This window comes from Acartia tonsa, chromosome 3 (assembly GCF_053477335.1).
Source record: "Acartia tonsa isolate MP-2025a chromosome 3, ASM5347733v1, whole genome shotgun sequence".
Taxonomy (NCBI): Eukaryota; Metazoa; Arthropoda; class Copepoda; order Calanoida; family Acartiidae; genus Acartia; species Acartia tonsa.
This window is the reverse complement of record NC_137262.1, coordinates 32,106,549-32,121,276: the sequence shown is the minus strand read 5'-3', so window position 1 is coordinate 32,121,276 and position 14,728 is coordinate 32,106,549. Positions and strand designations below refer to the sequence as shown.

Below are 14,728 nucleotides of genomic sequence, written 5' to 3'. Positions count from 1 at the left end.
ACTTGTCAGAAAAATATCAGGTAGCTAGGTTGGATATTGGACTTAATAATTGTAAAAAATCCATACAAATCGAAAGTTTCGCAATTGCTTCGGCTATATGGATCTTATTTACAGTGAAGCTTCTTGTGTGTCCTGGAATTTGTTTTATTTATTTTCATACAAACCTCCTTGGAGAAATTACCCCCAGGAATAGGTAGAAAAGTAACTAATAAATGACAAAAGAACACTTTAGAAGGATAATACAAATGTAATTTTCTTTTCTTTTTTACAATTTACATTTACATTGAACAACAATTGGGAGGGAAAGAGATATATGGTAAGAGAGAGAGAGAGAATATAGAGTAAAAAAAAAGATAGAGAGTACAATAAACTCTTCTTAACTACAGCTTTATCTCAAAATAACCTCCCTCATTTTTATGTCCCTACAGTACAGATAATAACCAAAAGTAAATAACACTGTCTAGTCTCGTAATGCTTAACAATGTGCCTTGCTCGAAAAAAAAAATCAAACCTGCCTAAATCAGTTTAAATTTTTCATGAAAATTGTATACTCCCAGGACGGAATTAATACCATAAAAAAACCTAGTTTTTACCACTTTTATGGTAAAATTTTACCAGCCTATACGATTTAAAAGGTGGTAAAATTTTACCGTAACCGTGGTAAAAACACTTTTTGTGGTACTCCGTGACGCTTTTTACCAGCGATTTTTACCACAATTATCGGTAAAATTTTACCAGATTTCCGGTAAAATATTACCATTTTAGGACGCAAATTTATACCAGATTTTGACCAATTTTTACCACTTTTTTGGTAAAATTTACCGCAAATTTCTGTAAGATTTTACCGAAAAAGTGGTAAAACTGTTCAACACCTGGTAATATTTTTGCCCTAAATTGGTAAAATTTTACCAGAAATAGGGTAAATATGGTAAAAATTTACCAAAAATTGTGGTAAAAACGGGTGGTAAAAATCATGAGAAAGTGGTAAAAAACGACCTTAATTATAGAAAAACATCGCTTGTACACAAATCGCAAAAATAAAAAAAATTTTTTTTCATTTTTATCTTTATTGATTGAAACACTTAAACATATTTTTCTTGATTCTACTGCTCTGGCCGAAGAAAACTGTTGCGCAACCTCCTGGATTTGCTGGGCACCGGCCCCATTCGACCTCGTATCACTGATATTCAACCTGGAATAAAATTGCTCATTAGTTAATTAGATAAGTACAGGGATATAAAGGGATAAGACAATGGCTGATAAATTGATGTTCATCTCTAATGATGATACACATCGTTACCCCTTCTGTAGATTACAATAAGTGATTGAAATGTTAGGACACTCAACTTAATGAACCAACCAATAAAAAATCAATAAAAGTACCCAAGGTTGTTAGGCCAAAGAATAAGAAAATGTTATTTGAAAACTTTGGGGGCTAGTGTAATTTACAGCCCAATGTCCCATCCCTCCCTACTAAATATCTAATCTATAATACAAAGTCTGTCCGTCCGTCCGTCCCAAAGATAAAGCCTATACTCGCTGTTTACGCAAATGTGTCAGAACTTCCCCCCCCCCTTACTCTCACACCTAAATTTTTTCTTTTGAAAGCAAAAATAAAAGTGTGTAGGTTCGACTCCCCCTCTCCCCCCTCATTCATTTCCTACAGGCATCTTGACACGTGGCAAAAAAATCAACAAACTTATCTAACTAAACATCTTTGAAAACGCAGAACGAGAAAAAATAAAGGGAAAGCTTACCTGGAAAACATAATCAGTAACAACATCCGTGGCTAACAAGAACAGGATAGTACTCGGCTTTACTGATTATATGCTTCACGTGGCGTATGGAGCCTTCTTTAAGAAGTTGAGCACAGATTTTAGCAAGGCAGCCCGCTGGGGTAGGCAGTGAAAACCAGGCTTGGGTACATCCTAAATAGAGATAGGTTGTTAGAAGATTTTAGCAAGGCAGTAAGAATGTTTGGAACTTTATACAAATGTCTAACTACGTTTTAAATCAACCATCTCTCTCCATAGGCATTAATCAAGTATAATTTCCCAGGGATATAAAGGGATAAGACAATGGCCGATAAATTGATATACATCCCCAATGATGATACACAAAATTGCCCCTTCTGAAGATTACAATTAGTGGTAGAAACGTTTTAGCAATCAACATAATGAAGCAACCAATTAAAATTAAATAAAAGTCTCAAAGGTTGTTAAGCAAACGAATAAGGAAACATTATTATAACACTTTGGGGACTAGTGAAATAAAAAGCCCATGCGTTCCTGATAATTTCCCCTGGAACAAAACTGACCTGAACTTCTACGTGTCTGGGGTCAACAACAAACTTCTCCAGGAGCATCACTTCGTCACCGAAGGACTTCATCGGCTCGCGCTTGGCAGACTCCAGCTGGGCCTCGAACTCGCCAGCGGTCATGGCAATCCTCATACCCTTGCCACCCCCTCCGCGGACAACCTATGACAATATCAAATAACAGTTTTCCACAGGTAGAAAAATAAAAACAATATAAAATTTAGCAGCTACTCTACAATAAGGTATGCCGTCACTCCGTCTGACTGTACTACACAATGGTAGAAAAATATAACACTACATTTCTTTACATACATATATATAATTTATATAACTTACATATTCCTTTTTTTTTAACATTGATTCCCAGAATTATACCTAAGGTATAATGTTATAATCGAGCCTTGAAGTTGAAATATATTATGTCATTGTCCATATTAAACATCCTGTTTTATATTTATATTATTTACTATTTTATTGCGGTACATGTGGACATACTTGTCCTTGTTCCCACCTTGATCATAACAGGGAACCCGATCTTGTCTGCCTCCGCCTTCAAGGTGTCCAGGCTCTGGTCCTCTCAGTGGTAACCGTGGATTACAGGTACGTTAGCGGCTTCCATGATCATCTAAAAAACAGGTTAAATATTAGAAAAATTGTAACGACAGACTTCTTTTAAATACACAGTTGCTTTTCCTAGAGCCTACTTGTGTTTCGTCTTAAAAGAGGATGGTTGGAGGGTTTTTACCAATGAAAATTTTCGAGGTCATTTTTCCAAGAAGCGGTGTCATACCCCCCCCCCCCCGCCAAAAAAACAGCATAAACATTCCCTGAAAATTATGGAAGACCAGAAGATTGAGATCGTAGAGGACAAATGAACAGACATCCTGTTACTCCGGTATAGTATAGAGTGTTATTTCTTTCTACTTGAAATCAACCAAAATAAGTTCCTGAGTAGCTACTCTATCATTTACCTTAGATGTAGACTTGATACCCATATCTCTAATGGCAGTGGACGGTGGACCAACAAATATAACTCCTTTCTCCTGATTTAAAATTTAAATTAAAAGGTAGGTATCATTCTTATTAATATAATATTACATTCTTGAAATTAACCAGAAAAAAACGTAAGCAGTACAGTGGCGTGCACAGGGTTTTTACGGGAAGGGATGTAATCTTAGAGGTTTTTAAAAAACGGGGGGGGGGGGAATCTACATAATTTTAATTTTAAGGGGTGTGTTGTCAACCCCATTCCTCACACTAATGACCGTGGACAAGATAATGAACGAAATATACATATATAAATCCCCAAATATATTGAACAAAACAACACCTTAGATTAGTTCAGACACTGCTAGTTTGAATGAACCAATCAAGATTTAAAGTTGTGAGCTAACGTGCTTATAAAACTTTGGGTACCAGTATAACTTCCAGTCTAATATCCACTCCCTCCCTGCAGTCAAATGGAAAATATTACCTGTCCAGGGATATAAAATACACGTGGATATTATTAATGACATATCATGGAAATTAGGTTCCTAACATGGACTTCATATATTGGTCAGTTCGTTTACCCAGAAGGAGGTAAGGGGGTGTTGTAAGGGAGGAATAAGGGTGTATCTTTATTTTAGCCCGCTGTGAGTACCGCTTTATTAGAGTACATGAAAAACTGGTGTAACATCCAGGTAATAATATATCCATTTACCCAAGAATCTTAAGGGATAAGACAATGGTCGACAAATTGATGTACTGTACATGTACAACCCCATTGATGATACACAAAATTACCCCTTACATAGATTACCTTTTGTGGTTGATACGTTTGGACACTCAACTTAATGTACCAACCAATCAGAGATCACTTAATCCCCAAAGTTGTTAAGCCAACGAATAAGAATACGTTATTATAAAAGTTTGGGGACACGTGTAGTTAACAGCCCATTGTCCCCTCCCTCCCTGCATTTACCTGGCAAAGATTAGCAAACTCGACATTCTCGGAGAGAAATCCATAGCCAGGATGTACAGCATCGGAGCCGGTTTCCGCCGCAACCTAAGATAATACAGTGTATGGTCAATAGTAACTAAGCCCCTAGAGGCCTCTAGGGGCACTTGAGTTAGTGGTGAGTTGAAATAGATCCCAACATTTTTTTATTTTAGTTTCAATAGAAAAAGTAAAAAATCCATCTTAAGGCTTAAATATGATCAGAAAATAGAATAAAACCAACTCAGGACCTATGTGATGCCTACCTAAAATAGAGAACCCAATCGGATCAGTAGTTATTTAGAAAAAAAGTCTTACTGCTTTATATAATAGGATGATGCATATAAGAGTTATTCTAAATCTTAATAGGTAGATTCTTCCAAGTTTCAATTTAAATTATCAATCACACCATTAAGCAAAAAACAACACCCATTTTTTTGCAATGTGAAAGGTGTGGGGAGGGGGGGGGGGGGGCTGGGAAAGAGCCGACCCACTACCTTGAATTTTAATTTTTCAAAGTTTTTAAAAAATAAAATTTTTGGGGTAATTTTTCTTAGGCCTATAAAAAAATCCATGTATAAATTAAAACCTTTCCGAGACATACAATAAGCTTCAATGTAGAGGAGAGACGTGTACGTACGCTAGATATTTCGCTACAAACGAAGACAAACAAACATCCTGTTACTTTTATTTAAGGATTATTTTAATCAATCAATTCTTGTAATGTCCATCTAAAACTAATACCTAACAGTATAATGTCAGAGATATAAAGGGATAAGACAAAACAATGGTCGATAAATTGATGTAAATCCTCAATGATGATTAACAAAATTACCCCTTGGATTAATATTAGTGGTTGAAACGTTCGAACACTCAACCTATTGAGCTAACCAATCAAAATTCACTAAAGTCCTGATGTCGAAAGTTGTAAACCAACGAAAATGTAAACGTAATTATAAAACTTTTGGCACTAGTTTAATAAACAGTATCTCCTCTCTCTGGTATAATATACCTTTAAAATAGTATCTCCCCTGAGATAGCTCTGTTGTTGTGAGGCAGCTGGACCAATTCTAACAGTAGGTTCGTCCGCCATGGCTACATGCATAGAGTTTCTGTCGCTGTCACTGTAAACTGCCACAGTTTTAATACCTATAATAAATTTTGACTAAAACACAATAAAATGTAGGTAACAAAGGAAGGGTTGGGGCGGAGGTGCCACTTTATATAGGAAACAAATAAAAATCGTCGGAAAAAGCCGTTTTTTAAGCAAACAAAAGCGCGTTTTGCTCTATCTGTGAGATATTATGAATAAGATAATGTTAAGATTTGATATTAAGATGAGAAAAATTTACGTTCACAGTCCCTTTAAAGACACAATACCTGTAATAATAATACCCTGGCCTTTCTCATTATAAGCCTAGGCAGAGCCATGCTGGTGAGTGATGCTAGCCCAAGCGTGGACCGTGGTGAACTGTACTTCTAACGCCAATACCTAATTACAGGGTTACGAAAGTTTAAATTGATGTTTTTTTTTTTAATGTTAATATTAAATGTAATATAGTTTTGTAATGACATATAAAATATATATTCGATAGAATATAAAAAAATATAGTGCATTCAATATTAAAAAAAAATATTTAAATATATATATAGTTGTTAACCATATAGAATCTATTTCCGGCCGGGTTCTTAAAAGATATTGCCGCGTTTTTTCGACATTTTTTACGCTATGAATAACAAGCGCGACATTCGCGAAATCTAAAAGAGTATACAATGATTTATTTAATTATTTCGCTTTTGATGGTACGGCCTTCATAGAAAAAAAAAGATTATCTTCAATCCATTTTTGCTGCATATTAATTAATGCATCTTTTTAGAGCTGTGTTAGACATTAGAAAAATTGCTAAAAAAATAATTTAAAATTCAGTATTTTTATGTTATATACTCTGTTTGAAATTCTATCGTCAACGTTCAATCAATTAATGTCTAAAAAACGCCGAAAAAATGTGGCATTCATCTTTTAAAAACCCATCTCGGTGGTATTTCCGGTTGGCAAAGACAACATAAATATAGAAATCATGAAACATTGTTGTTCCACAATTTTGCCACTTTTTTAAACATCTTGCTTAAAAAAAATCTTCCAAACAAATTGTAAATTCTACAAATTTAAATATTTAGAGAAAATTGAGTAGTAATTTACTTCTTGATTCAAAATATTTGATTAAATTGAATCAAAACTAATAATTATTTTTGGCACTCTATATTCAAATAATCATAAGCAATTATCAATAGTGCGCATGCGTGCACAGAGGTGCCATAAATTTCAAAACTTAAAAATATAAGTTTTGTAGCGAAATTACTCTATAATTCGAAATCTCTGTCTTTCTTTTAGAAACATTCAGGGGAATATACGAAAGCTTATATTTATATTAAAGATGAAAAATCGATAAATTCAAATGCACACGGCACATCTGCGTAAACACACAGACCTGGATTTTTTTTCTTTTAATTTTAATTCGTATGAAGCTAGCTCAAATAAGTAAATATTAAATTTGATATATTTTTGACGATGCGGGAGGATGTTTTAAAAGAAATGATGAAATAATTTTCAAGGTTTTAAAAAAAAGTTAGCTTCTTTTATGCGAAAAAATTCAATAAAAAGTAAAAATTTTTACCAAAAAGTTGGTCAAATTTTACCAAGTTTTTTTTTTTGGCAAAGTCCAAAAATTTGGACTTAGCCTAAAAATTTACCTTGTCAATTTTTACCAAAAAGTTGGTCAAATTTTACCAAGTTTTTTTTTTTGGCAAAGTCCAAAAATCTGGACTTAGCCTAAAAATTTACCTTGTCAATTTTTACCAAAAAGTTGGTCAAATTTTACCAAGTTCATTTTTTTTGGCAAAGTCCAAAAATCTGGACTTAGCCTAAAAAAATACCTTGTCAAATTTTACCAACTTTTTGGTAAAAATTGACCAAATTGCGTTTTTTTGTCTAAGTCCGAAAATTCGGACTTAACCTGAAAAATAGAGTTGTAAAATTGACCACATTTTTGGTAAAACTTCCAAAAGTGGTAAAATTAAAAAAAAAAAAAAAAATTTAAATTTAGGCTTCATTGTATAGAAGTCATTATTTTAAAGTACTACAACTGATTATGAAGAGCTGTTTTGTATTTAAAACACAAAAAACGGGTTTTTTTGTTTCGTCAAATTTTACAAAAAAAATGGTAAAATTTGACTAATTTTTTGGCTAAAATTTTTGCTGGTAAAATTTACCACGAAACTGGTATATTTTACCAGGTTGACCAGCTTTACCACTTTTCTGGTAAAACGACCTTTTTTTTCTGGTATTTCGTAGAACCTGGGCTCTTCATATCATACTTTTTAAGATCTTACTGGACAGTTATTTCAATAATAGGAAAGTAAAAAAAGGACCTTTAGTTTCTTTTTTGTTTTTCCTATTAATCTCGGGGGTTGACCTACACACAAACATGCTTTTTTAGTATAAAAATTCTAATAATTAGTTGTTTTTCACAGACGCTTCCCTTCATTTTCCCATTTACAGGGATCTAAGAAATAGGAAGTAATTTATTCGGGCAATGGGGTGCTAACAACAAAAATATTAACTTTAGGCTTAGTGCGAAAAAACAGATTTATAGTATAGATGTATTGTAATATACAGACAACTACCTTTCTTCATTTTTAAAGACCTCTGCTACTTGGGTGTGTTAATACAAGCGATACCATTGGTTGATTTTCAATGACCCAATAGGAAGTTTGCACAAGACGATTGCGATGGGAAGATACAGTTATTTAACCCTTTCTCCCTCTAGTGTTTTACTCTAATGTGCGAAATATTGCAAATTTGACCTCAACATAACCTTTGGTGACATTAAACAGTGATTTTTACAGGGATCCAAAGGAATAAGACATTATATAAGACAAGGCAGATAAATACGTTGATCGCCAATGATTATACACAAAATTTCCCCTTCTGTAGATTACAATTAGTGTTTGAAATATTTGGACACCTAACTTTTTAAACAAACCAATCAAATTTTAATAAAAATCCGCAAAGTTGTGAAGATAACGAATAACAAAACGTTTTTATGAAACTTTGGGATTAGTGTAATAAACAGCCCATTGTCCCCTTCCTACCTGGATTTTTAAATCATGAGTTAAATCAATAAAATTTTAATTTGTAAAATATAACTAACATTAATAACTATGATTGTTTTAAAATATCGAAACAAGACAGACATATAGACATCTTATCTATATTTTATAAATTTCCCCAGAAAGTATATTAATAAAATAATTACAAATTGTAAATACTAACCCTAGCATAAAAGTGTTGCTTTTGATTGCACCTCTTTCAACAAAGATTCCATACTACAATACACAAGTTACTTTTTCTTACCCCAAATTCTAAAAATTGACAGGGAATTTTATTCTGAAAAGTACTTTTGCAGAAAAAGTAAATTGTAAATTTGTAATGAATCAAAAATAGCAATAAACGCATGGTGTATTTAAAAGTTGTTCATTTACATATATCGGTGACTTTTAGATGACTTTTAAGTTGCTATTTGAAGGACATACTGTCAATGACATTTATACATAAGATGCGCTATTGAATATGGTTGAGGTTTCATTATCCATTGTTTCATTTTCAATTTTTAAAAATAATATCTATCCCTGTCTACTAGTTACTTTTTCTTACCCCAACTACTATTCTATTTAGACAATTGATTAACCTTACATATAAAGATGACAAATCAACAAAGAACAATAAGGGAAAAATACTGTAATGAGCCTTTGAATAAACCCTACTTTCCCATAACACACACATTAATTTTATTTTAGTTTAAAAACTAATTGAAAAATATTCTTTTACCTTGTAAAAATTTTATACAAAAAAATACCTAAATACTTTTCTTAATATTCACTTGTATAGTACAGCAAATCTATTTTTGTCATAAAAAGCAGTTATTCTAACACTTTTCCGCTCCTAAGTAGATATCATATTACCTATTAAGCAGATACTCAAACATAACACGTCAAGATTCATAATTGATAATTCAACAAATTAAACAAAATTCCTAATTACACTGTTCAGCACATAATATTAATAAATTATGGTATTTTATATAAGAATTAACAGCTAGGTTATATTATTTACATGATGTTTTAAGATATTAAGATTTATATCCGTAATTTCATCAAATTATTGTTAATGTTGATATAACAACAACAGTAGAGGTTACCAGGGAAAGGAAGTAACTACTTGTGTTTGACACTTTGAGCTGCTAATGAGACTTCTTTCGTGTTTACGTACACATAACCTTTTCCTGTTGGATATTTACATTATCAAGAGCAACGCTTTTATACTTTTGTTCGGATAAATCGCTGAAACCCAACATATTAAATTAAAAATATTAAATTCAAACTCTGTAAAAGAATCCTATTAAAGTGTAAAGTAGAAGTTCGTAAGAAAAAATAAGCCTTATATTTTATTATGTTAAACTATGAATGTCTAAATGTTATTTTGAGATGCCAAGGCTCAACATGTCACATCAAGTCGTTTTTTACTCTTTTGTCATCCAATTGATTTTTGTTTATAGTTATTTTAAATTTTAAGAAATGTCGCAAATAAAGGTTTAAAATTATTTCTCATATGTTTAATTTTACCTTAAGACGGTAGATGTCAGTAACTAATAAGACCAAATTATTTATTGAATAGTGTCCTTACGTAAGTATTACATACAAAAATGTCACTTTCATAGATTTTTATGTATTTTTTGGGAGAAAAATATGAATAACTATTTTTTTTCCAAATATTGCATTATATCAACAAATTTTATAGTATTATTGAACAATTATTTTTTTCTTCTTAAAATTCTTGACTGCTGTAATGTACATTATTATTAGACTAATATAAAATCATTTCTATTTTTTGCTGGTTGGATAAATAATAACTAATCTAAGTCAACTTATGATCTTACTGTCTTGTACTATGAAGAAGCTACATAAAAACACCTAAAGCAAAAGTTGGCCTAGTTTACACTACTGCTTAATTAACTTAATAACCACGCACTGAAAACGATTATAAATTAGGAAAATAATTTGATAACATCTCTGTAAAAGGATTAAATAATATCAATTAGTTCCTCTAAAAACCTGTTTCTGGTGCCATGTATACCTGCCAATGACCATGGCAAAAATAAGAAAAAGTATTTTAGTTTGAAGTTAAGAAATGGGTTAAGGAAGGTTTTAAGAAGTTAGGCATAGGTGTGCAACACCCCCAATGAATAAAAAAAATGTAATTGGGTGACACTCCACTATCCCTGGGAGAGAGGCCCCTTGAAACTCCACATATCAAAAAATTTTCTTCCCCAAATCCCCCCAATAGTTAACCCATTACCCAATTTCCAATTAAATGAATTGGAAGATTATTGCATTGGTTTTGGCAAATCACACATTCTACCATACAAAATTAACTTCAAGAAAACAAAAATAATTTCACACGATAGTGATAAAGAAACAAGCACAAATTTATCCATATACCTTAATTTTGCCACGGGTTTGGATACGCGCCTTTATAGTAAAAAAGATACGGATTTTATGAAAAAAGCAATAAGGGAAAGTGTATGAAAAGAAAGTGGAATGCACATCCTATGAATTAAAAATAATGGAATTGACTTTAAACAATGAAACGCCTTAATACTTAAGGGTTTAGGATTTTAAAAATTATTATCATGCAAATTTCTGACATTGTTAATTTGTATTTGATCGAAGAAGAAATGGGAATAGAAAAATTTATTTTCAAAAAGCCTCTCCATCCATGCTATTCGCTACACTTCACATATTTTGTGAAATGTAAAGGAAAGTTTTGGTAATGTGTTAAAGTTGTATGAAATAAATTTTAAAAGTTTGGTAATAATGTTGCTGCACACACACATGTGTGTATATATTGATCAGTCAAGGGCGTCAGTGTTGTTTCAACAAATAAGTAAATACTTTCATAAAAATAAATCAATAGCTGAAAAGCAGATATTAAATATAAATTTTCATATAAGCCTTTCATATTGATTCAAAAGATACATTTGAACTTGTTCTATAATATGAAAAAAGTAAAACTGAAGAAATCTTAGTACAAAGGCCTTGGGACTTCATCAAGCATAAAATACAAAAAGCAATAATGTAAATTTGACTTTACTAAAGTAGTTAACAATCTTTAGATGTTTTTTCTACACTGGGCTAAAGATACGCAGAAGTTTCAAGAAAAATATCCTTTTTCACAACCCAATATAGCCTTATCAAAATAACTTAAATGCCTTAACAATAACAACTTAATTTCTAATTCTTTTGACCATATGATAGATTTTCAACATTATCATTAAAATTCATTTATGGAGGAAATTCTTTGTGAAGTGTTAAAAGTTTTGTTGTTTTGTGTAAATACTGAGCTAGTGTGAGATTGAAAAGCAACTAGAGCAAACCTTCACCTTCTTGCCAACAGATTAGGCCAAACTTTTAATTTAGACAGGAAAATTAATAAATGTTAATAAAGTTTTGTTGAATCTTCTAGTATTTTGTCTACATTGCAATGTTATTTTGACTATAATCCTATGTTGATAATATAACAGCAAGAAAATTCATTATTTTGTCTGTTTTAATTGTGATATTAAATAGCTTTTAACAAAAATTTAGAATGCTAAAGAGCTTGAAGAGGTTTTTATGTTATTAATTTAACTCTTGGCAGAAATCTAACTAACAAGTTTGATTTTAGAAAGCCCTTATTTAAGTCAAAGCATAGCATAAAATCTTAACATACATTCTTTAAGTTTTAGAAAGATTTTAGAAAATCAATCAATCTTGAAAAGTTTACCATGGCAAAGAAAGCAATCAATGAAATCTAGGAATGCAGGGATAAATTATAAAAGATAAAATTTTTCTTCCTCCAATTCATATGTGTAAATTTCTGCATCTAGTTAAAAGAAATTTTAAAAAGGGATTAATCTATTTTCCATTGTCCCCTTCCGCCCTGGTAAAATCAACAAGAAGGAATGAAAAGTATAAAAGATCTAAACACCGCAAAAAGAATACAAAATCCCCAAGGAAATCAAAATGTGTTAGTTTTGATTATCTTGAAGAATCAAGAATAGAATTGTTTTTAGCAGCTTATATTCAATCAACTCTTATTTTTTCATAATTCTTCCAATCGATTAGTTAGTTACCCTCAGTTGTGCTTTTTAAATAACTTTAAAGTCAATAACGTAATGTCGATAATGCATTGGATGTTGTCAATTTTATTGAATAATCCCAATATGGCAGTCTTGACATTCATATTCATCTATATCTATAATACAAAGTAGCTTGATGTCTGTCCGTCCGTCCGTCCGTCTGTCTGTCCGTCCGTCTGAAGCTTAAGATCTCGGTAACCACTGAACCGATTGGATTCTACTCATTAGGGTATATACCTATCGGTCCTGTGGTGGTTTTAAGCTATTTTCTTGGGGGGTGGGACACCCCCAACCCCCCCAAAAATGAAAATTTACCCCCCCCCCAAAAAAAAAATTTTCTTGAGAACACATTAGAATATGAGCAGCACCAGTAGTAATTTTCTTGAGAACACATTAGACTATTTTTTTTACGAATTTTGCGAATTCGTTATTTAAACGAGAAAATGTTTTCCTGCTGGGTAGGTGCGAAAATTTGCGATCCGTTCAGCTGGGTAAGTAATAGAAGATGTAATTATACCTCTTGGGGCAATGCCCCTAGAGGCTAGGGGTGAAGCCGCTAGTGATTAATGAACGGGTGCTTTGTTAAACCCAATAGAAAGTTACAAATTTTTATTCATCCTTTCCCAAAAAAAATTTTTATAAGTGTCGTCTAAAATGTCCAAAGACAAATATCCCCTCTTCTTTCTAATTGTTTTTTTTTAATTTTTAACGGCTTGATTGTAACGCAGTTTAAACTGTCATGAAAACTAGAAACAAAACAGGTTTTAAAACAGCTTTGCTCTTTAAAAGAAAATGTTTCTTACGCTGTCTGTGTCTAAATAAACACTGAGATAATTCTTTCAGCAAATAAAATCGTTCCCAGTATCCCATCAATCAGATTGGGTCCAATCAACCCCCCCCCCCCAGGTTTTTGTAATTTTAACAACATTTTAATTGACCTGAAGGATTGAAACTTCCCAATAACATTCTTTATTTATGAAATAAAGGGGGGTTAAATATAATACACTTTTGGAGTACATGGATTTTACCCAAAAAATCTATTTTTCTTTCGGATGTAATTTTGTTTGTCCTGTGAAGTGAGGGGGAGAGAAAGATCAAATCTTGGTAGCATCCTTTAACTTGCATTTGGCCCATCCCTCCCCCGAAAATTGTTCCTTGCCTGTAAGGATAGCCGCAACCTTTGGATACCTGTCATAGATATAAGAATTTAGCTGGTATGGCATGATTGAATTAAAGTGTGGAGGTATCATTTGCATTTAATTACAACCAAACAAAATTATTAATAACTTATAAAAAAGATATGACAAAACATCATTTTTCTAAATTAAAATGAAGAAAATGGGGAAATTTGTGGTCCTTTCGCTTAAAAGAGATAATTTCCATTTCTTTAATGGTAAATACCTTAAATTGTACTTTTGAAGTATTTTCCTGCCATAATTCTGTGAAATAAGGTTCAAATTTTAATTTACATTAAAATTTAAATAAAAAGTTTTCACCCCTCAAAAACGAACTACATTTAGAAAGAAAAAATAAATTTGAGGTAGAAAATATAACACCTGCAATTCTCATTTCAGTTTTAGGTAATAGTTAGTTTGAAATACAGATATGATATAGGAATTATCCATCTTATATTCATCATCTTAGCATATAAAAATATTTTAAAAACATATTATAATTGTGATAAGTTTTAATTAAAATTGTTGACCTATTTCTAAATGAGCATAAAATAATCATAATATGAATGTCACAACAAACAATTTTCAAATAGATTGTCTAGTCTAATGCTCTGTAGCTTAATGAGTATAAAGAGTTTCAACGATATTGCAAAAATTACGAATTTAAAACTAATAGCACAACTACGTTTTTTTCTATGATATTATATTACAAAGAGGAAGGGGACATTGGGTTGTTTATTACACTAGTCCCCAAAGTTTTGTATATTTTCTTATTCATTAGCTTAAAAACTTTGGGGACTTTTATTGAATTTTGATAGGTTGGTACAATTGTTTTAACAACTAATTTTAATTTTGTGTATCATTATTGATTAATCATAAATAAAATGTTTATCAAAACACTAACTCATCAACTGTGTTAATATTTGAAAGACTCATAAACAGCCTAACCAACATAACTAGCATCCCAACTAGGTCAAATGCCTTATTCAAGTCTAAATAACAATAAACTGTAAACTTCTGT

The 14,728-nt window shown here is 31.7% G+C and overlaps 1 protein-coding gene across 2 annotated transcripts; it reads right to left on the bottom strand.

Annotated features, from left to right (window-relative positions):
- Positions 1-1,047: 1,047 nt before the first annotated feature.
- LOC145313919 (methylcrotonoyl-CoA carboxylase subunit alpha, mitochondrial-like) lies at positions 1,048-5,888 on the bottom strand. 2 transcript variants are annotated; one of them, XM_080153575.1, is made up of 6 exons: positions 5,676-5,888; positions 5,308-5,444; positions 4,281-4,364; positions 3,289-3,360; positions 2,829-2,942; positions 2,341-2,479 (listed from the first exon to the last, which is right to left on the bottom strand). In XM_080153575.1, exons 2-5 carry the CDS (start codon positions 5,398-5,400, stop codon positions 2,895-2,897), a joined length of 297 nt encoding a protein of 98 aa, XP_080009701.1. In that variant the 5' UTR covers positions 5,401-5,444; positions 5,676-5,888; the 3' UTR covers positions 2,341-2,479; positions 2,829-2,894. The 2 variants fall into 2 exon arrangements, with proteins under 2 accessions (XP_080009702.1, XP_080009701.1); XM_080153576.1 differs by lacking the exons at positions 4,281-4,364; positions 5,308-5,444; positions 5,676-5,888 and adding exons at positions 1,048-1,192; positions 1,758-1,928 and having other exon boundaries at positions 2,318-2,479; positions 3,289-3,323.
- Between the last annotated feature and the right edge of the window lie 8,840 nt (positions 5,889-14,728).